The 21,141-nt window shown below is 43.6% G+C and overlaps 1 protein-coding gene across 1 annotated transcript in view; it reads left to right on the top strand.

The window, feature by feature from the left end:
• Positions 1-544: 544 nt before the first annotated feature.
• Positions 545-21,141, top strand: part of ZSWIM6 (zinc finger SWIM-type containing 6) — a 136,240-nt gene continuing 115,643 nt past the window's right edge. Inside the window, exon 1 of the mRNA XM_042455092.1 lies at positions 545-1,275. Within this exon, the coding sequence (XP_042311026.1) occupies positions 546-1,275 (730 nt within the window). The 5' untranslated portion in view covers position 545. The remainder of the gene's footprint in view (positions 1,276-21,141) is intronic.

Genomic DNA, 21,141 nt, shown 5'->3' with positions numbered 1-21,141 from the left:
TTCGTCACTGCTGCAGACGCCGCAGACTCACAAGGACGTTCTATTTATGTTTCTGTTTTGGCATATCCCCGCCCCTCGCTCACTGAGGAAACGGCAGGAAAATAATCCACGCCCACTTTTGCCCTTATATGCCTCTGAAAGGGGCGTGTCCTCCCCATCCCGGTGCCTCTAGCGCTTGCATATCTCCGCCCCTCGCCCACTGAGGAAAGGGCAGGCGGATAATCCCGCCCCCTTTTGCCCGTATATGACTCTAAAAGGGGCGTGTTCTCCCCATCCCGGTGCATCTCGCTTTTCCATATCCCCGTCCCTCGCCCACTGAAGAAAGGGCAGGAGGAGGATAGTCTCTGAAAGGGGGCGTGTCCTCCCCATCCCGGTGCCTCTCATTTTTGCATATCCCCGCCCCTCGCTCACTGAGGAAAGGGCAGTAAAATAATCCACGCCCCCTTTTGCCCTTATATGTCTCTGAAAGAGGCGTGGCCTTCCCGTCCCGGGGGCCGTTTATATACCAGAAGCACTTCCGCTCTCGGTTCAGACGCGGCGCGACCATGGCGGAGAGAGGACAGCTCCCTCTTCCCCCCGCCAAGCGCCTCTGCTGCAGACCGGGCTACGGCGCCGGGTGCAGGCCGGGACAGCGGCCGGGGAGCGGAGGCGGCGTCGTGGCTGAAGGCAATGTAGTGGTGGCGGGTCCGTCCTCGGTGGCCTTCCCTCCCGCCTTGGCCGCCGCCTACGCCGCCGCGCTGGGGGTCCTCCCTTTAGGCAAGACGCAGAGCCCCGAGTCGCTGCTGGACATCGCGGCGCGGCGGGTGGCGGAGAAGTGGCCCTTCCAGCGGGTGGAGGAGCGCTTCGAGCGCATCCCGGAGCCCGTCCAGCGCCGCATCGTCTACTGGTCCTTCCCGCGGAGCGAGCGCGAGATCTGCATGTACTCCTCCTTCAACGCCGGGGCCGCCGCCGCCGGAGCCTCGGGAGCCGAGGACGCTGCCTCCGCCGCCAACGGCAACGGCAACGGCAACAGCAACGCAGCCGCCGCCGCCCCCGCCGCCCCCGGAGCAGGATCTACCGCCCTCGGCTCCCCCGGCACCGCCTCGCCCGCCACCGGCTCCAGCAACAGCGGCGGAGGCGCCCCCAATGCCCTGCCCGGCGGCGGAGGAGCAGGAGGCGGCGGAGGGGCGGCGGGAGGAGGGGCGGCGGAGGCCTCGGCCGACGAGAACCGCTTGCCCTTCCGCAGGGGCATCGCGCTGCTCGAGGGGGGCTGCGTCGACAACGTCCTCCAAGTCGGTGAGTCACTCCACACGAGGAAGGAAGGAAGGAAGGAAGGAAGGAAGGAGGGGAATGGGGCTAGGCTTCCTCCCTGCCTTGCTTCCCCTCCAGCCCCAGGGTTTGGGGGATCCTCCGTCTCTTCCCCTCCAGACAGACAGACGGACTCGGCCCCTGGGGCCCAGGCGGACCCCTTCGCCTCTTTTCTCCCCTTTCCTTCCTTTTTCCTCTCCCCCCTTTCTCTCTTCCCTTTCCCCATTTCTTTTCTCTTTCCCTCCTTTCCCCTTTCCCCTCTTCCTTTTACCTCCTTTCCCCATTTTCTTTTTACCTCCTTCTCCCTTTCCTCCTTGCTTTAGTTGCCCTTCCTTCCCCCTTTTCTTTTCCCCTTCCTCTCTTTCTCCTCAGTCTCTCACCCTTCCTTGCCTTTCTCTCTATCCTCAGCTGCAGAAATCTAGACCCTTCAAAGAGAGAGCCCTTTCCTTGGAGACACACACAACACCCGGAACTCCCTGCTTCTAGCCTTTCCACTTCCCTTTACATTGTTTGTCTTGGGCATGTATAGCCTGCCTTTCTCCCTTCTGCCCCTGCCATAAATCTCATGCCTCTCATTATCCTCATGGCTTTGTTTCCTCCGCTCAGCACTCCTTCGTGCTCTTTTGATGCGTGATTCTGTTAAGGACAACAACCTGGGTTCATCCCAGAACATTATGACCCTTTCCCCCGTCGCCCCCTCCCTCCCTTTTTCTTCTAAAAGTGCCCTAATCCTGCCTAGCGGAGCCTCTTCTCTTCCCCTCCTCTGCTTCTTCTGCCCCATGCCATAAATCTCTTGCCCCACAGCATCCCCCTTGGCCTCATTCAGCGTGACCCCCTCCTTGTGTTTTTAAAAAGATACCCCTCCCCTTGGAAACCCCAGAACATTCTCCTCCTCCTCCTCCTCCCCTTGCGCCGCTGTCTTCCTTATCCAGATGCCCCCAGTCCCACCTAGGGCTGCCCCTGTCTCTTCCACTGCCCTTCTCCCCCATCAGAGGAGGGGGGACGGAAGGGAAGCAGCAGCAGCAGCCGAAAGGGGGCGGGGGAGAACAGAGAGCCAGGGATCTCTCTTGGATCTCGCCAGGAGAGAATGGGAGTCTCCAAACAAAGACATTTCTAGGGCAGCAGCGCCTGAGCAGCAGGGGCCGCCGAGGATGGGTTGAGGGCAGGCTTTCTGGGTGCTCCTGGGTCCAGGCGGCATCGCCCTGCCTGTCACTCTGGCTTGTGTTATGGGTGGGATCCGGGTAGGTCAGTGGGTCATAAAGCTGTCAGATTGCTGATGGAGCTGGGGCTGAAAGGAGGCCTGCCTGCAGGGAAGGCTGAGTGCTGAGGGGTCTGTTCTGGGGGAAGGCAGAGCCAGCCAGCCTCTAATGCTGCCAGATGCCTTCAGGACGGAGCAGCTTCCTCGCTCTTTGGCTTTCTCCATCTCAGCAGAGGGGGCAAAGGGCTGATTTCTCCCTGAAATCCTGCTTCGTCTCCAGTTTTTGCTGCCCCTCTTTCTCTCTGTCCTGTGCCATTGAATTCCTCCCTTTCTAAATCAAAGAAGCACCCCTCAACCTTTCTGCCTTGTTCATGGTGGTTTGGTTTTCCCTTTTTATGTGTCTGGCTTTGGCACCAGGTCTTCTGGCCGATGAGTGGCCATTTCCCTTTGAAAACTTCCTGCTCTGGGTGAGGTTCTCTGTAGAGCTGGAACAGTTGTTGTTGTTGTTGTTGCGTTTTCAAGGAGGCTCTGTTTTGGCAGGACATCTCTCAATGGCCTGCTGGAAATTCCCTTTGGAGGAAAAACCTGGCACCTTTTCATTTTCATGTTTGTGTGTGAATGCGTGTGTGTTTTTCAGGGTGCTGTGTGTGCATGCACACACCCACTTTCTGAAAGGAGGGGGGAACCAAACAAAAGAACTTCTTTCAGTGTTTTTCACTGCGAGCAAAATAGCAGGGCTCTGACGAGGGGAAGATGATCTGGAGGTATTTAAACTGCGCAGCTCTGTTTATCCTCTGCCTGAAATTTAGATGACCTCCATGGGTACCTTTGGGGTGCTACGACTCCCCATCCTTGCTCAGTAGCTCCTAGCATTCAGACATAGATGAGCTGACATTTTTTAATGTCAGCCACAGCACAGAACATTGTGGCTCTCCCTTCGCAAGTATACCTCCCCCCCAGTGCTAAGTTTTCTTGGCATTGAAAGATGTGGATACACCTAGCATCTAAATGCTAATGCGGTTGTGCCTTTGCCTTCTCTAGGTGTGGGAGGTCGGCACTGCCTTCCTCCTTCTCTTTAAGTCAAAGCCAGCTTGAATTAAAATGGAATTATTGAATTGCAAGACAGACTTCATTCTCCTCACGGTGCCTTTCCCTTTCGGCCTGCAAATAATTTAGCTTTGGGCACTCCTCTAAGTTCTGATTAACATTCCACAAGACTTTTGGTCTGCCCCTCCAGCAGCGGTTTGAGGCATCTCTCTGCTACGTGATGGCACCACCAGAACAAAACCTCTTCCAGTTTGGCTGGCATTGCCAAGGGCTTTTCATAGCCGTCTTCTTCAACTTTTTGCCTCTGCTTGACTCCACTTGCAAGGGATGAGGAATGACAGGAGTGCACATAGGGAGGGTTTCTTGGCTGATTACATTTAAGCTAGGAATTCACTGTGAAAATAAAGCCAAGGGATGATAAATAAAAGATGCAATCTTCTGTAGGAGACAGACACTCAGCATGGGCTTAGCTTTGCTTGCTTTCAGCACTTAGAGGCCTCATTGAGAAGTCCTGAAAGGGCAGGGTTGGGGAGGGGGATACTTGTGCTGCCTTGAAAAGGGGAGGGATATTGGGTAGTGTTGACAAAGGTCATTGTGAGCAGAGGAAAATATGTGTAAATAGAGCTGATGTGTACTGCTCCGTCTGGAACGTTTAAATAAATGTGCATCCAGTGCTACACAATTGGAAGTATACTTTCATTTCTTCCTTACACGATCCCTTTGGAAACTCTCCAGGCTATAAATGTATGGAAACTTTGCATTTCACAGCCATACAAAAATGTGACTTTATGTGGGGTGTGGTGAGAGAAGAGCATAACAGATGCTGAAGTTTTCCGAATCACAAATATTTTCCTTTACTGAATGCTAGGCTCATTAAGCTTTGTGAAGGTTTTAGGTAGGGTAAAAACTGCCAGAGGATATGTAGTTAGAAACAGTTCTAATACTGCAGAACTAGACTTTTATCACTGGATTGTTTATCACTGGATTTACATGCAAAATACATGTTTACCTCTAAGCTACAGTTCTTCACTTGTTTCAGATGAAGTTTTCAGAACACTATACTGTATATTGCTGTATGTGCCTTTCAGAAAATAAAATATCTGTAGAGTCTCTCTTGGAAAACTGTGATGTGTAGTCCTTATCTCAGACTTGAATGAAACCATAGGTAAAATTAGTTGGCAGTGTGAGTTCACTGAGAAAGGTTATGATGATGTTTACCGTGTCTTGATTGCGATTACAGCAGGTTTCTCACTTGGTTTTATGGAGACCTCTGTGATCTTTGCGAAGCAGAGCAAAACTGTGGTCAAGCTTATTATCCCCAAATCAGTGTTGATTGAAGACCAAGATTTGAAGCCATTTGTCACAGTACAAATAAAATGTACTCATGCTGTAAAATTCTGTCTCAACTTTGGTGCTTAGATTCTAGGATACAGGACACTCAACCATCTTTGTGGAACAATATTACTTACTGTTACTATTACAGTACTGAAGAATGCATTTATTAAAAAAGTGTTGTTTCACATTGTATGCCTGCCTGAAAGTAATAACTGGGAATTGGCCTTTCAATCTCAGTTTTTATTCACCTTGGAGAAGAACAACAAGCAATCAGCTCATATTCTGTATAGATTAGAACTGAGATGTTTCTTGTTAGAAGTTCAATAAATTAAATTGCCCTTTTCACTGGAGAAGGACTTGCTTATATTTACATAATTTGAAACAAAAAACAGATCACTGTTTTTGTGACTTGCATTCAGTTTCAGGGGAAGAGCTCGATGGCTGATGATTTAAGGTTTAGGATACAAACCTGGGGTCCAAAATTTTGGAGCTTTACAGTAATAACAATCAAAGTGGCATTGTTTGTAAGGATATTCATTTCTCTAGTAACATGCAGCAATAGTCACTGGGCTATTCCTTTGGAAATGGGGAAATGTTTTCTGCTGAGAGTTTCTTGTGACTGCAGAATTGCAGGCTGTCCCATATCGGCCTTAGCTGTAGCCCTGCTTTGTGCAGCTGCAGTATTTTTGCACTACCGTTGAGGCATGGAGCCATATATATTTCTGAAAAACTGTCAGCATGGAGCTACAGCCAAGGCTGCAGCATTTCACTGTCACCCTTCCACTCATTAGGCCTTGCCATCCTTTGTGAGACTCCCTCTTGTTCTCCACATGCCAGCCCCTACTACTATCCCTCAAAAACAACTTGTGTTGTTAAAGGGCTGGCATTTTTCTTTCCCCTTCTTCTTGGGGCATAGGAAGAATTAAATTTCCAGTTGGAAATTTTTTCATTCTTCATATTTTTTCATTCTTTGTGCTGTCACGCTAGTTAACATAATTCAGGTTCAAAACACACTGCAGAAATAAACCAGTTAGAGACCACTTTAACTGCCCTGGCTCAGTGCTAGGGAATCCTCGGAATTGTAGTTTATTGTGGCACCAGACCTAAATGTCTCACAAAATTACAGTTCCCAGAATTCCTCAGCAGGGCAGTTAACGCAATCTGAAATTGGATTATTTCTGCAGTGTGTTTTGGGCCATCGTTTACTCCTGGCATAGGAATCATGTGTTTCACTAAATGCTGTTGGACTGCACCACTGGCTAGAATTGCTGGGAGTTTCTGTCCAGTACCTGGAGGGCCACATGTTCTTTGCCCTGGTTGAGATGTTCTTATACATGCTTCAACTCTGCATATTACTATAAATCACTAATGGTTATTTTTGTGTGATTTTATTTTTTTAAAATCGGTATTTTTGAGTAAGTGAAACTGGTTGTTCAGTTCAGCTATACATCTAGACTTGCATGTCCCTGGCATGAGCAGTGATTGGCTCAGTCAGCTGCCATAGTCACCTTGAAGAGCCCTGTTCTAGCAGTGACTTCTTTGTTACCTTCCATGGGGAATAAAAGAAAGGCAAGTAAATCAGGGTAGCAGAGTTGGTGTGAGGAATGAAGCGTGAAGCTCGGTAGGTTTAGTATATGAGCTGTCCTACACATACTGTGTGAGCTGGGCCTATAATACCTTAAAACACAATACTCTGTACTAGGTTGCTGGTTACTGTACTGATTAAGCTTTCTTCTAGGCAATGCCTTACTAAGTTATGATGATTGTGGCTAATACTGTACCAGTTTTCTCATCTGTTGATGGTCCATAAATAAACAGTAATTTAAAATTAAATCCTGTATAGTGGTTGATAAGAATCAACTAGATACTGAAATAAGGAGATTTTTATCTTGTCATTTATTTAGTTGTACACAATGTTTTGCACAGTTTCATCCATCTGCTTGATAACTGTGTCCTTGTTGTGTAAAATGTTGGCATTCAGTACTGTTTGCATAAACCTCACCCTCAACATATACGAAATCAGCAGTAAAAGAAACTGCAGATGATAGGTAAAATGCTTTATATTGCATAATTTAAAATACTGCTGGGGGGATATATTGGTTAGAATTTCACCTACTAGTTAATCCAGTTTTGATGCCAAGACAGCATCTTGGCTGTTAATGCAATAGAATACTTGCATATCTTGTTAATACATAACTGAGGAAAGTGGATGCGCTTGGCCCTCTTCTGTGAAACTACCCTTGGGCAACTTGCGACAGTGAGGTGCATTAAATGGCTAGACATTTCTAATCAGTTGAATTTGAACATGGTAATTGGTTCTAAAATAATAATCTGTATGTAGATTTTGGCTAAATGTAGTTGCCATGAAAATAGCCAAATACTTTTCTGTCTCTGCTATGTTAAATGTCTAATCTGGCTCCTTGCAAGTCAGTTGAGACATAATTCTGGGCACAAGAAAAGGTTGGATGTAACCAGGCAATAGCAGATTGCTTATTGGCACTACGGTATGTATTTCCTGTTAATATTCAGAGCAGCAGTAAACCTATCTGTATGCCTCTATATAGAGCTGGGCTGTACAAGATGACTGGGTCTATATAATGCTATTCTTTTCTGTCAAGATTATTTTCTGCCTTTGGGTAGGATTTGATGGTGGCCTGTAAGATGAACCCTCTTGCCCTTCCACTTTTAAGAACTGCTACAGTCTTGGGCTCTTAACAGCTGAGGAGTTTGAGAAACCTGTAGGCCTTGCCCAAATGGATTTTGATCTGAAGACACAACAGAAATTTCCCTTTCCTCTGATTCTCTTTTCATAAAGTCCACTGTGTACTAGTCTAGATCCAACCCAGAGTGTTACAATCTTTTTTAGGGAGTACAAGGGGCAATTTTGTCACCCATGTTTAAGGTTGAACACTGAATATTGTTTCTGTTCTTTTATTGACTAATTTGGGCATTTTCTGGCTGAGCACTATGTAATGTAAAATATATGTAATGAAATATATTTTGACCAACCTATTGGTAATGTTTATTGACAGTTTTCTCTTAGTTTCGTATGCATTGAGTAGCATCAAGGACACTATGCCATTTGCTTAGAAGTGTTTGTGTATGTGTGTTGGTGAGGAGACAGTCAGCAGTGATATCAATGCAATAGTTGTTTTGAGAGGTTTGAAAAATACAAAAATGCCAGCACTTTGCCTAGCTATACTTTCTGTAATAAAGGACAAGATCTTCAAACCTTGACAATTTTTGCTTGTTTGAAATGTCCTCCTTTACAGCATCATTACATGTCTAAAATGGGCCTCATGGCACTTAATTGTTGAAGGCTATTATAATCATCTACTTTTTGCCTTTTAATGTTAAGGTTTTCCCTGGAAGAATTTCAGTTTTGAAACAGCCACATTTATTTAAATCTATGAGTATATTGGAAAACTATGTTCTGCACCAGCACACCTGTAAAAGGAGAGCTTAATTTTTCTTTCTTTTTTTCTTAGTGTTGCTTTCTTGTTGTGAGTGAGTGTGTTTGACAGTCTTTGAAATAGCTTGAAGTTGTGTATGGGCAATGGCTGAGGAGGTCTGACATTAATTGGAAAGATGCAGTAGAACCTGTCAGGAAGTTTAAATTTTCACTACTGGAGTTAGCTGATCGAATATATTGGAAGCTCATTTACTGAATTAATGTGTTGGAAATCTAGGTGATTTACCCCTTGTCTTTCTTTAACAGCCTGTCTCTTTTTATAAGTCCTCCTTTATTGTTAATTGGTGTCAGATCTACTAATGTTAATAAAGGATTCCATGAAACGAAGGGAGGCAAATAGCACATAGATGTAGATTTAAAGTCGTCTTTTGTCTTTTTTCCCCATTTCACCAAAGTCTTCTTTTATTCTAGTGATCTGGGAAGCGTAATATCTCAAGGTATTTAAAAAGCAAAATCCTTCTTGCTCACATTGACATTTACATTCTGACAAACTACTAGTAGGGTAGCGTTGGCTAATGAAGATAAATTTTGCAATGTTGTTTCCTTATCCAAATAGTTAACCACTTAAATATTTAACGACTACTGCAGTTGATTATTTAATATCTCTCAATTAAAGCTGGGTTATGGGAGATTAGGCCGGTTTTAATAAAGTCTAGTCGCTTCAAATTGGTATACTTCAGGAGTATTGGCTAAGGACTCCTGCCTTCCTCACCCTTCGTGGATACACAACTGGAGATCATCAGGTAAGGGAAGGATAGTAAATTTCATGAGTTCATCCTTTCATTCAGGTTCTTGCCTGCAAGAATTAGCTGTATACAGTTCAATAGGATTCTTTGAAATAAACAAGTCCTCCTGATTGTGATGTATTAGCATTTCTCTGTGAAGTCTGAGCTGTGTTGGTTGTACAACCTCTATCTGTTCAACTCTCTTCTTTGTAAGTGAAGCCACAGAAATGGCTTCTGTAATCAGTCTTTCTTCTGAACTTTAGTTTTAAATTGAGCTTTTGTTTTAAAGTAATTCCGTTCCTTTGAGAACAGCTTTGGAAAAAAACAACCTATAAACCATAGTGGTTCTCACGCAAATCTGAAGCTGTCTGAAATGCTTGCCCTTCAGGGACCTGTGAATTCAATGTTGAAGAATTGAATGCTAAAATTGTTCTAAGATTGGGTAAGCCTCAGGAAATCTTAAAGGGCATGGATGAGGAAGTATTAATTGAAACCCAGGCTAATAAAATACTGTTGAACCATGATAGGTACTTTGAATCGAGCTTGGTAGCTTTTTTGGCAGTGGAATAAACAGCTATATTACCTTCTGCTCTGTTGAGACATATACAGCTGTGTGAGGGCAATGAATACTTCATTTGAAGGAATGTTCTTAAATTTCTACAGCATTAGTAATTTAATCAAGGGAAACAACACATCGCACGTGTAGTTATATTTAGTTTTATCTGTTGAGCTTAGGGAAGATTTCTTAATGAGATTGTACTGGATCAGCTTCAATCAGTGAGTACTGATGACATGGACAAGCTCCTTGGTAAAGTGAGGAAAACAGCTTGCTCTCTCGACCCTTGCCCATCGTGGCTGGCCATCCAGCGGGGGGATGCATTGAGACAGTTCCTCGCGAACATCATCGGTGCATCCTTCAGGGAAGGTTATATTCCATCTTGCTTAAAGGAAGCGAAGAACCTTCCCTGGATCCCCTGGATATGAACAACTATAGGCTAGTCTCTTTGCTACCATTCTTGAGCAAGGTAATCAAGAAGGCGGTTGCTCTTCAACTCCAAGCTGTCTTGGATGAAACCGATTATCTAGACCCATTTCAAATTGGCTTCAGGACAGGTTTTGGGGTTGAGACTGCCATGGTTGCCTTGACCGACGATCTGCTTCTGAGCATCGACAGGGGCAGTGTGACCCTGTTGGTGCTTTTAGACCTCTCAGATGCTTTTGATACGATAGATCATGGCATCCTCTTGGATCACCTGAGGGGGTTGGGAATTGGAGGCACTGCATTGCAGTGGTTCCGTTCCTTTCTCTCGGGCAGATCCCAGAGGGTGCTGCTCGGGGACAGTTGCTCCAGTAGGAGGGAGCTTACCTGTGGTGTCCCACAGGGTGCTATTCTGTCCCCGATGTTATTTAACATCTATATGAAGCCGCTGGGCGAGATCATTCGGAGTTATAGAGCTGGGTATTATCAGTACGCTGATAACACCCAAATGTATTTCTCCATGTCTCGTTCATCAGCCTCGAATTCTGATGGCGTCTCCTCTCTCAATGAACGTCTTCGGGCAGTAATGGGCCAGATGAGGAGAAACAGATTGATGCTGAATCCAGAAAAAACGGAGGTGCTCACGGTAGCGGCCCCGAAACCAAGAATTGGGTTGCAACCTCCGGTCCTGGACGGGGTCACACTCTCCGTCAAGGACTGCGTTTGCAGTCAGGGGGTGCTCCTTGACTCGTCGCTCCTGATGTCGAACCAGGTAAATGCGACAGTCAGGAGCGCCTGTTATCAGCTTCGGCTGATACGCCAGCTGCACCCTTTTCTGGAAGTAAGGGATCTTGAGACTGTTGTGCACGTGCTGGTAACCTCATGTCTAGACCTCTGTAATGCGCTCTACATGGGGCTACCCTTGTGCTTGGTCCGGAAACTGCAACTAGTACCGAATATGGCAGCCAGAGTAATTTCTGGAACATCCAGGAGGGACCATATTACCCCAGTTCTAAAGTCCCTCCACTGGCTGCCCATTAGCTTCTGGACCCAGTACAAGGTGTTGGTTATCACCTTTAAAGCCCTAAATGGCTTGGGTCCAAACTATCTTCAGGACTGCCTTCTCCCCTACAATCTTCCCCGCACACTCCGCTCCTCTGGAAGGTGCCTACTTCAGCCTCAAAAATCTAGGCTCTCGGCCACCTCCCAGAGGCATTTTCCATCGTCGCCCCCAGATTATGGTATGGCCTTCTGGATGAGATCCGTCTACTTACATCCTTAGACAGCTTTAAAAAGGCTGTTAAGACGGATCTCTTCCGGCAGGCCTCCCCAGAATAGAGAACCCGGCCTCAGAAAAACATCTGGGAATAAGATACTGCTGCTCCCATTGATTGTTTTGCTGATGTAATGTTGTTGACCTTCTGGTCAGTTTTTAACTTGTATTTTTTTAAATTCTGCATTGGATTTAATACTTTTTTAAGGACGGGAGGGTATCAGGGATTTTATATGTTCTGTATTTTTAACTTTGTTAGCCGCCCCAATTGTTCTCAAAGGGGCGGGATACTAATAATAATAATAATAATAATAATAATAATAATAATTATAATTATAATTATAATAATTATTATTATTATCTGACAACGTTTCTGTCCCTTGTGAAAATAGCATTCAAGATAGCTACCATGGTTTGGAAAACTAAAATTCAACAAAAACATACCCAACAAATTAAACAAAAGAAACAATAGAATGATAAGATAAGGAGGTGAGGAGTAGAATTTCAAACCACTTGCTATCAAAACCTTTGTAAACATAATCCCTGAATGAAGTAGCTACCTAATGATATTTCTGGAAAGGGATTTCAACAACATGTGCTACCACTGAAGAGGTCCTGCCTTGGCACCAAGGCACTCATCTAACCTTTAAAGGTCGGAACATAGTTTCTGATAACCTCAGTAAACTGTAGGTTCATACGGGAGAAAGTTAGAGCTTCCTTGGTCACTATTAGTACCGTATATTCCGGTGTATAAGATGACCCCCAACTTTACAACTTAAAATAGAGTGTTTGGGATATACTCACCGTATAAGACTACCCGTGTCTTCCACAATAAGTCAGAAAGGAGCTGAAGGCACACAACAACAACAGCAGCAGCAGCGACAGAGGAGAAAGAGGGGGGGAGGAGAAAAAAGGAGAAAGAAGAAAAGGAGGGGAAGAGGAGGGAGACTCCACTACATTCTGAGGAAGGAGTGTGTTCCACGTTTGAAATAACAGCATACACAACATTATTTCACCCGCCTCGACAACTCCTCTCACCCTTCCTCTTGGTGCATCTACACTTTAGAATTAATGCAGTTTGACACCACTTTAAGAGCTCCTGCTCCATCCTATTGGAATCCTAGGATTTTTAGTTTTATAAGGTCTTTTGCCTTCTCTGCCCAAAGAATGTGGGGGGGGCACTCCTCCAAACTACAAATCCCAGGGATTCTGTATGGATGGAGCTGTGCCAGTTCAAGTGGCTCCTATTGGAATCAAAGCCCAGGAAGCTTTGTGCCAAATAGAAATGTGTTAGGCTGCAACTGCACTGCAGAAATAATCCAGTTTGACACCCCTTTAACTGCCCTGGCTCAGTGCTATGGAATCCTGGGAATTATAGTTTTTTGAGACATTTAACCTTCTCTCTCAGCAAACTTTGGTGTGACAACAAACTACAATTCCCAGGATTTCATAGCACTGGGCCATGGCAGTTAAAATGGTGTGAAACTGGATTGTCTCTGGAGTGAAGATGTAGCCTGAGTTGGGTCCAAGAAACACTGCAGAAATAATCCAGTTTGAGACTGCTTTAACTGCCCTGGCTCAATGCTAGGGAACCCTGGGAATGGTAGTTTTGTGAGACATTGAGCGTTCTCTATCAGAAAGAGCTCTGGTGCCACAACAAACTACAATTCCCAGGATTCCTTAGCACTGAGCCAGGAGAGTTAAAGTGGTCACAAACTGGATTATTTCTGCAGTGTGTTTTGGACCTTCGTTATTAAAAATGCTCAAGGTCCAATCCATACTGCAGAAATAATCCAGTTTGAGACTGTTTTAGCTGACCTGGCTCAGTGCTAGGGAATCCTGGGAATTGTAGTTTTGTGAGAAAGAGCTGTGGTGCCACAGTGAACTGCAATTCCCATGCATCTGAGGAAGTACGCTTAAGTCTAAGAAAGCTGCCAACTTTTCTTTCAGTGAGTCTCAAAGGTGCTACAAGATCTCTCTCTCATCATCACCATTATTGTTATCATTATTAAATCCAAATGCATCTGCAGAAGTGGACTTAAATTGGCAACACTGGTATACTGTAGACTCATTCTCTGGGGCTGTGATCTGGAAGTGTGGAGGCAATTCCCTTGAAAAACCAGGGAATCCTGGGAATTGTAGTTTGTGAGGGTGTGGAGGGTGACCACTGTCCTCTCTCTGGTTGGCTTGCTCTCAGAGTCAGGGCTGGAGCTGAATGTGCAAAAGTCACCAAATCTGCCCTGAAATAGACACCAAAATCACACCAAAAGCTCTTTAAAATCCCCATTTTTTATGTGAAAGTTACCAAATTGGCAACCCTGAAAAGACCTTCTGCCGTCTGCCGCCCTCACTTCCCTCCTAGGCGCCCGGGAAAAGGAAGACAGGAGGGGAAGGGAGCGGAGGGAGCAAGGAAGGAAGGAAGAGAAGAAAAAGGGAGGGAAGGAGGGAGGGGGAGAAGGAAGGAGGGGAAAAGAAAGGGAGAGAAGGAAGGAAGGGGAAAAAAGCAAAGGAGGGAAGGAAAGGGAAAGTGGTGGAGAAAGAGAGAGAAACCTAGGAAGGGAAGGGAAGGAAGAAGGGAGGAAAGGAAAGGAAGAAGGAAGGAAAGGAGGAGATGAAAGAAGAAAGGGGAGGAAGGAAAGGAGGGAAGGAACGGAGGAGGACGCTACTTTGCCTTTGGGAGAAGGCTTTGCTGTCAAGGGCTCTCCTTAGGACCCAGCGGCTTTCCGGCGTATAAGACGGCCCCCGACTTTGGGGAAGATTTTCCTGGGCTAAAAAGTCATCTTGTACGCCGGAAAATACAGTACTTTGAATTGTTCTTGGAAATAAATTGGCCACCACTGTTTGTTTTTAGCATTGAGATAATACTAAATTTATACCAAACACTCAACAGAGGTTGTTCTGTAGTCACCTACATTACCATATATATTCAGCTATAAGTTGACCTCATGTATAAATCGAGGACAAGTTTTGGGGGTAAAATTATGGATTTTGCCATGATCCTTGGATAAGTTGAGGGTAAAACTTTGGGCCATACAACAAAATATCTAAATGATGAAACAAAAGAAAACAATGTGAAAGAACGTACAAAATTATGGCAGGCATAACTGTTTTGACTCACACTGAAAACTGTATGGAAGAGAAAGTAGAGGGAGGTCAGTGCTTCCAGGACAGAGTGCAGTCTTGCCTTTCACCAGGGGATGGTTCCCTTTTTAAATAAGTGTTAAAGTACAGTATTTCCATTGACCTGTGGATAAGTCGACCTAGGTTTTTGGGATCAATTTTTTGACTAAAATTTCTAGACTTAAAACATGAGTATATACAGTAATTAAAGATACTTAGGTGACAAGACCAGGGTGTGCATTCTCCTGGCTGCCAACCCACATTGGTAGCATTTCCAAGCTGACAGTATCCCACTCAACTGTTAATAACTGTAAACTATTATGTGTCTATGAGGGAAGAGTTCCATGTCATGGAAGTTAAAATGTGTATGTTGTCAAAAAGAGTGCTTTCATATTGATTTGTCCCTATTTTAATACTCAGGAACACTGAATCTGGTATGTGGCATCTAGAATAAAACAGACGTGGAAGTCCTAATGCATTGCTAGGCTTCTTTTAAATGGCTAGACCTGTATATTTGGAAGCAACAAACCTTATCCATAATGTCTTCTGACAGTGAATAGAACTTTAGAAATCCTGGCCTTGTTTGGTTTTTCCTTGTTAAAAATGGTTGCAGTGTGTAGTCCATGAAACACTGCTTGGGTTTCTAATCCATTTTCTTTCCTTTGGTGAAAACACAGCAAAAATAACTGTGAAAGTGACTGACTGATATTATACATAACTAGACAAAATGCAATACATCTTGAAAGAGAAATTAGAAGCAAAACAAAGTATAGGGAATGGTTTAAAAATAGATCATAATTCTATCTGTCGTTTTGTGATGAGTTAGGAAGGAGCACAAGAGTCTACTTGTGTAAGCACAGGACATGTGCTCACATGTTGTGAAGTAATTGGTGGTGTTAAAACCATCGAAGAAAGCTTTTAAATGAGGAATGATCACTTATTAGTACTCAGGGTGGGTTCAGTTCTTTAAAGCCTAACTGAAGCTGCTCCTCAGGACTGTTGCTGGCAGGGGAAAAATATTCATACCGTAAGTTAATTCACAGAGACTTGAATAAATTGTTGAAGTTTATTTCAAAGCTGTTACATCTCACCAATATACTTGATGGCTATACTTTGTTGCTTTCGATGTTTAATCCCCCACCCCCAATACTCTGCTTCTACTAACTGCTGGAATTTTCACAGGCTGATCCACTGTGGATAATTTCAGGTCTGACTTACTTTACTGAACATGTTAAATTGCTTCTCTTCCCCATGATAACAGTGGAGTTACTTGAACAAAATGTGTTTCCCACTTGACTCAGCATGAAAGGATTTTCTGTTAAACTAGTCAGCTGTTTATTTGGGAGCAGCTGACAAAATTTCCTAGTTTCAAGCTCAAAGGGTAAAATGAGCTGGTCCTTCAGGCAGCTTTAGATAAATTCCAGGCTTCTAGAAACTTGAGTCTTGTGCCTAGAGACTGGAAATATTTTTTTTTTGTTTCTTCTGCACATGGTAGCTTCCGCCCCCTCTTCCCTCCTGAGTAGACCAAAGGTCTGACTTAAAAAGAACACAGAATAGTAAGCTTCTGTATAATTATAACGGAGTAATACTAGAGAACATGCCTGTTCCAGTATAGCAATAGCAAAGTGTTCAGAACTTTTCAGCTAGATCTGGTTGATTGAAAATGTTTCTGGGTCAATTTAAGTTACAGTGGTGGTGACTGCAGTACGTGTTCATGACTGAATAACCAAGGATCTTCCCTCTCTGTTTTCCTTCGCAAATATTGGACACATTCTGTATGAGCGTACATCTCTCCCGCTTGAGGACTCAGGTGGGCATAATCCCCTCATTCCCACAGATCGGGGCAGTCACTGAGTCTCAGCCAATCAATCTCAATCTCTCTTTGTGTGTATGTATATATGTGCATGTGCACATGTCCTACTTTGCCAACAACAAATGTCCAAACCATATTGCTTCTTTCATGTTTAAGTAGAAGTCAGTTGCTGCTATCATTCCTTCATAATGCAGCTGTTCTCTCCCAGGTTGGGATGTAGTGTTCATGCAGAAGCAGAATTTCAGATACTGCAGGGAACCAAAAACTGCCCACCATCTACCCCATTCTGTCAGTGGAAAATGAACAATAAATCTTTGCTAGAAGGAAGACATTTTTTTCAGCTCTCAGGATGTAAATTCTGGATGCAATGCATTGTTTATGTGACAATTTCTGTGCTGGGTAGAGCCAAAACAACTTACTTGTTGAAAACATTTTGTGAGGGAGCTGGGAAAAAAGGAGAAGGGAGAGAAGCTGCAAATCAGGGGCAGGCAAGCTGTGGCCCTCTGGTTGAAGTTGGACTGGTAGTATTCTCCAGCATTGGTCATGTTTCTGAGGCTTATGTTTAATCAAGTCCAACAACGTATGTAAGGTCATGGCTACCCCACTCCCATAATAATTGGATGCCATTAAAATATCACCAAGTACAAATGCCTGCATAGGTTGTTAGGAACCAGGACAGTTAGGCACATCCCCTTGGTTGAGTATTTGCCCTTTCCTCAAATCAGTTGTTACTCCCTGCAGTGTTGTTCATTAAAGGAAGAAATACATTTATTATAAAAGGTCAGTACAGTATATTAAATGATCCTCTCAGTTGCAGGCACAGTCTGTGCTATTAGGGGCATTTGAGAGGTATTTACACCAATGTCCCTCCTTATTTGGGACAATAATCTCTTGTCTTCAGAAGCGCTCTGCAGACTGTGGGATAGATTCAAGAAGTAAAAAACAAAACAAAAACCTGCTGGTTTGAGACTACAGTTAAGTCTGTCTTGTGTAGGTTTCGAATTCACAAAGCAAAGTAGTGAAGCTTGATTTCTTAAGTGGCATACTCTGTGGTCAGCAGTGATGTGCAAGTGTCTGTAATCATGCTTGTTTACATGCTACCCCCAATGTTGCAAGAGTTCTCCTTGGTTTTCAGGCCCAAATCCTGTATGCCTGACAATTTATGGCGATCCCATGAATTTCATAGGGTTTTAGGCAAGGAGTACTCAGAGGTACAGTGGACCCTTGTTATAGGGTTTGGTTCCAAGATCCCCCGTGTCTAACAAAATCCGTGGCTGCTCAAGTCCCATTAAATATAATGACATAGCAAAATGATGTCCCTTATAAAAAAATGGAAAATCAAGGTGAACACAAGTTATTGGCTAGATAGAAACAGTCGGCCCTTCTTATACACAGATTTTTTATACATGGATTCAAGCATACACGGTTTGAAAATGTTCAAAAAACGTATAAATTCCTAATAGCAAACCTTGATTTTTCAATTTTTATAAGGGACACCATTTTGCTATATCATTATATTGAATGGGACTTGAGCATCCACGGATTTTGTTATACACGGGGGAGCTTGGAATCAAACCCCAGCGTATAACAAGGATCCACCTTTGTATTCAGAGGCCTGTTACAGACTGCCAAAATAAAGTTGCTTCGGGTCTCTCTGGAGGTATGCTGTTTAAATGATGCATGCATCCTAAGAATCCGGAAGCTGCACCAAAGCTGCACTCCAATGCTTAGGAATGGAGTGTGGCTTTGGCCCGACCTCTGGACTCTTAGGACCCATGCATCATTTAAATAGCACATCTCCAAAGAGGCCCGAAGCAGCTTTATTTTGGCAGTCTGTAACAGGCCAGAGAGAATTACAGTACTTCTGAATAATTCTACACAGGATTGCAGCATATTCCTGATGCTTTCTTCCTTCTCTTCACGAATGATTTATCTGCCCAACAGAGTGACTCCCTCAGTCCACAAGATTACTTCACTTGTCAGGGTTGGCAGTTTCCTGCTGCCCCTCCTGCTCTGTCAGAATATATTTATTGGCTATTCATTCAGAGCTTTCTAATTTCTCTGTTCTAGCCTCTAGCCATTGTTAAAAAAATACAGTGGAAAAACTCTTATGCTGGCATATGTATCAGTATGATTTCCTTAAAATACTAAAAATCAAGAGTATGGTTTGCAATTTCTCTTGTAAAAGTTTTGAGTTTATTATCTTTCTGAACAGTATGGAGGCATACTAGATATGTTGGACTGAAAGAAATGATCATGAGCAAGTAATTATACATGTGTATGTTTGATGAAGGTGTGAAGCATAATCAGCACATTTTACCCTACTTTCTTTTTCACAGTCTTGTGTGAAATATAATCTGTTTACTTTTTGCAGGAAACCAGTGATGTAGGGGAGACTGAGAACAGTGCTGTTCACACATTACTTTGAACACACATACAATCTGTATATATGTAATTTCTTCAGATGTAATGTTCAGTATGTGTGAAATGGCCGAGAATTTATAACACTGGTGGAGTATAAAGCGCTGCCAGTGTATTTATGAAGCAGTCCTGGCAGGTGCCAGCTGGGAGACAGCTTCCCTGGCATACACCCCAGCCAATTGGTGGCTGCTGGGAGAGGGCAGAGCTGTGCCTGGCACTGTTCATCAACTATTGTGCAGATGGGGACAACGTGTGGCACAAGAAAGTTTGGGATAATTCCCTGTGCAACCTTCCAAAAAAGTACCTACCTTAGCATAACCCCAGTTGCTCCAGTGTAAGTCATCAAGAAGGCTTCTGATCACTGTGTCCAGACTGTGGATCTCTACATATGTTCATTTATTTAAAAAATAACAGAATACCTGCACTTATACAAGGAGTTTTGATTTGTAGCCTAGTATACTTTTGTTCCTTTCAGGGCATGCCTTTTTCTAGAAGAACATGCGACAGACTACTGTAACGCTTGTATTACTGCTATATTTAGGTTTCTTAATTAACAAACAGCATTTGTAGAGTCTGAGTATGTGGGTTAGTGTTTTCTTTTTCTTTTCTTTTTTAAGTAACCACTTGCTCTGAAAAGTAGTCTTGTTAAACAGAGTCTTGTTATACAGAAATAAATTCTACATAAAATGGTGCTTTCTGAGAAAGTTTCTTGTTCTGCCTAAACCAGTGTAAATATTGTACAGTTCTTAGTTTTTATCTTCTCACCCAAAATAACACAAACTTTGAAAACCAAATAAAATTCACTTGTGAAAGTCAAAAATATTTGTTGGCATGCAGTTGTTTATTTAATAAGAAGGAGAAAATAAAGATGGAAACAATATGAATTATTTGAATAACTATAGTTCAACCTACTTCCCTAAACTGTAGACAGAGAATAGATGATGGAATTAATTAAATCAATTATCCAGTGCTAGTGAGAGATAGAAGTCTCTCATCTCAGGCCTGCTTGCTGCTGCACTGTACTGGGCTGGAAAGAAACTTCTCCCCAGCCTGTCATTCTTTGGGACTACAGTTCTCTCCTCCACTGTCTTCTCAGCTAAAGGTTGTAACTCACACTTGCTTCTTCAGAATCTTTTATAGCAAACTTTCTTACATCTGAACTTAATCAGTCCCCACCCGTTCTTATGGGAAGTGCTGGCACATGGAGAGGAGAATGTCAGCCTTGCCAACATGCTGTCCTCATCACAGTCATGCTTACCCTGCCCAGCAATGCAGGGCAGGGTGAGAGCATGATTTTCATGGGAAGGATGCAGTGCTGGGATGAATCACTCGTATGCTCTCCTTCAGAAAATTCTGCTATTTCCAGTATTCCACACAGCTGAATGGTGGGCTTGAGGAAATGTGATTTGCTGGGAAGATGCTCAGTGGTTTGCAAGGCCTACAAAGCTGTATGCAAGATGTTGACAAGTAATGCTGAGGAATTTTTCATAGAGGTATGTGTGTGTGTCCATCCATGTCTATCCGTCCACAGCTTTAAAGGATGTGCATATTTTGATACTAGTGGTGCTTGATCATATTTTAGGGCAAACTACCTTCATTAAGTGGATCTCAGTGGAGAAAATCTGTCTCCCTGGTGGCTGTCCAAAGTTGTGATGTGTCGGAACAGAGACTATATGGGATTCCAGCACATCAGTACTGGGTAAGTGCTGTTGCCAGTACTTGTTAAAAAGGATCCATTTCTCTTTTAACTTACCTGTCAGATGCCATCTTAAATGTTTAGGAGAAATGTTAGTAAAGAGAAGTGTTACTACAAAATGGGTGAAAATTAGTATGCTTTTTCTGTAATGATATACATTGTAAACAGGATCCAGACATAGTGATGTGATACCTAGTTCCATGTTCTACTATAATTTGTTTTAAGTTGTCAGAAGTAGTTATGCAGCAATAGAAATGCTGAGTTCATGTTATGTTGTCACAAGGAAGAGATGAAGTGTCCTATATCAACATTAGTACCATGAACTCAGTAAAACACAGAGTAATGGGACGGGGAGAAGTCATCACTGTCAAGTTCCTAGCATGGTTTTCTTGTTTGAAATGACTAGATACAGAGATGACAGAATAACCCTATTCAGATACTGAAATGGCAGATTGAACACACAGGACAGATGCAGTAGTTATGCCCCCTGATGTCATGAGCATCATGTGACACACCTACCCACCTGGCATCCATATGTAGAGCAGGAGATCTGTGGAGAGGAATCCTTGCTTACATTGCTACTTCATGGGATACACAGATAGGACTTGTCTTGTCTCACAATTAATCGTTCATTTCTTGGGAAGCAGACAAGCAAACCTTTCATGGAGATACTTTTGTAAGTTTGTTAAAATATATCATTGACAACTAATATAGGGGTGGTATTTTAGGATTTGATCACGTTAGATTTCAGTGCTGGAAAATGTAGTAATATAGG

The sequence above is a fragment of the Sceloporus undulatus genome, chromosome 2 (genome assembly GCF_019175285.1).
Source record: "Sceloporus undulatus isolate JIND9_A2432 ecotype Alabama chromosome 2, SceUnd_v1.1, whole genome shotgun sequence".
NCBI lineage: Eukaryota > Metazoa > Chordata > Lepidosauria > Squamata > Phrynosomatidae > Sceloporus > Sceloporus undulatus.
The sequence above is the reverse complement of the archived record's forward strand: the minus strand, read 5'-3'. Positions and strand labels throughout refer to the sequence as shown.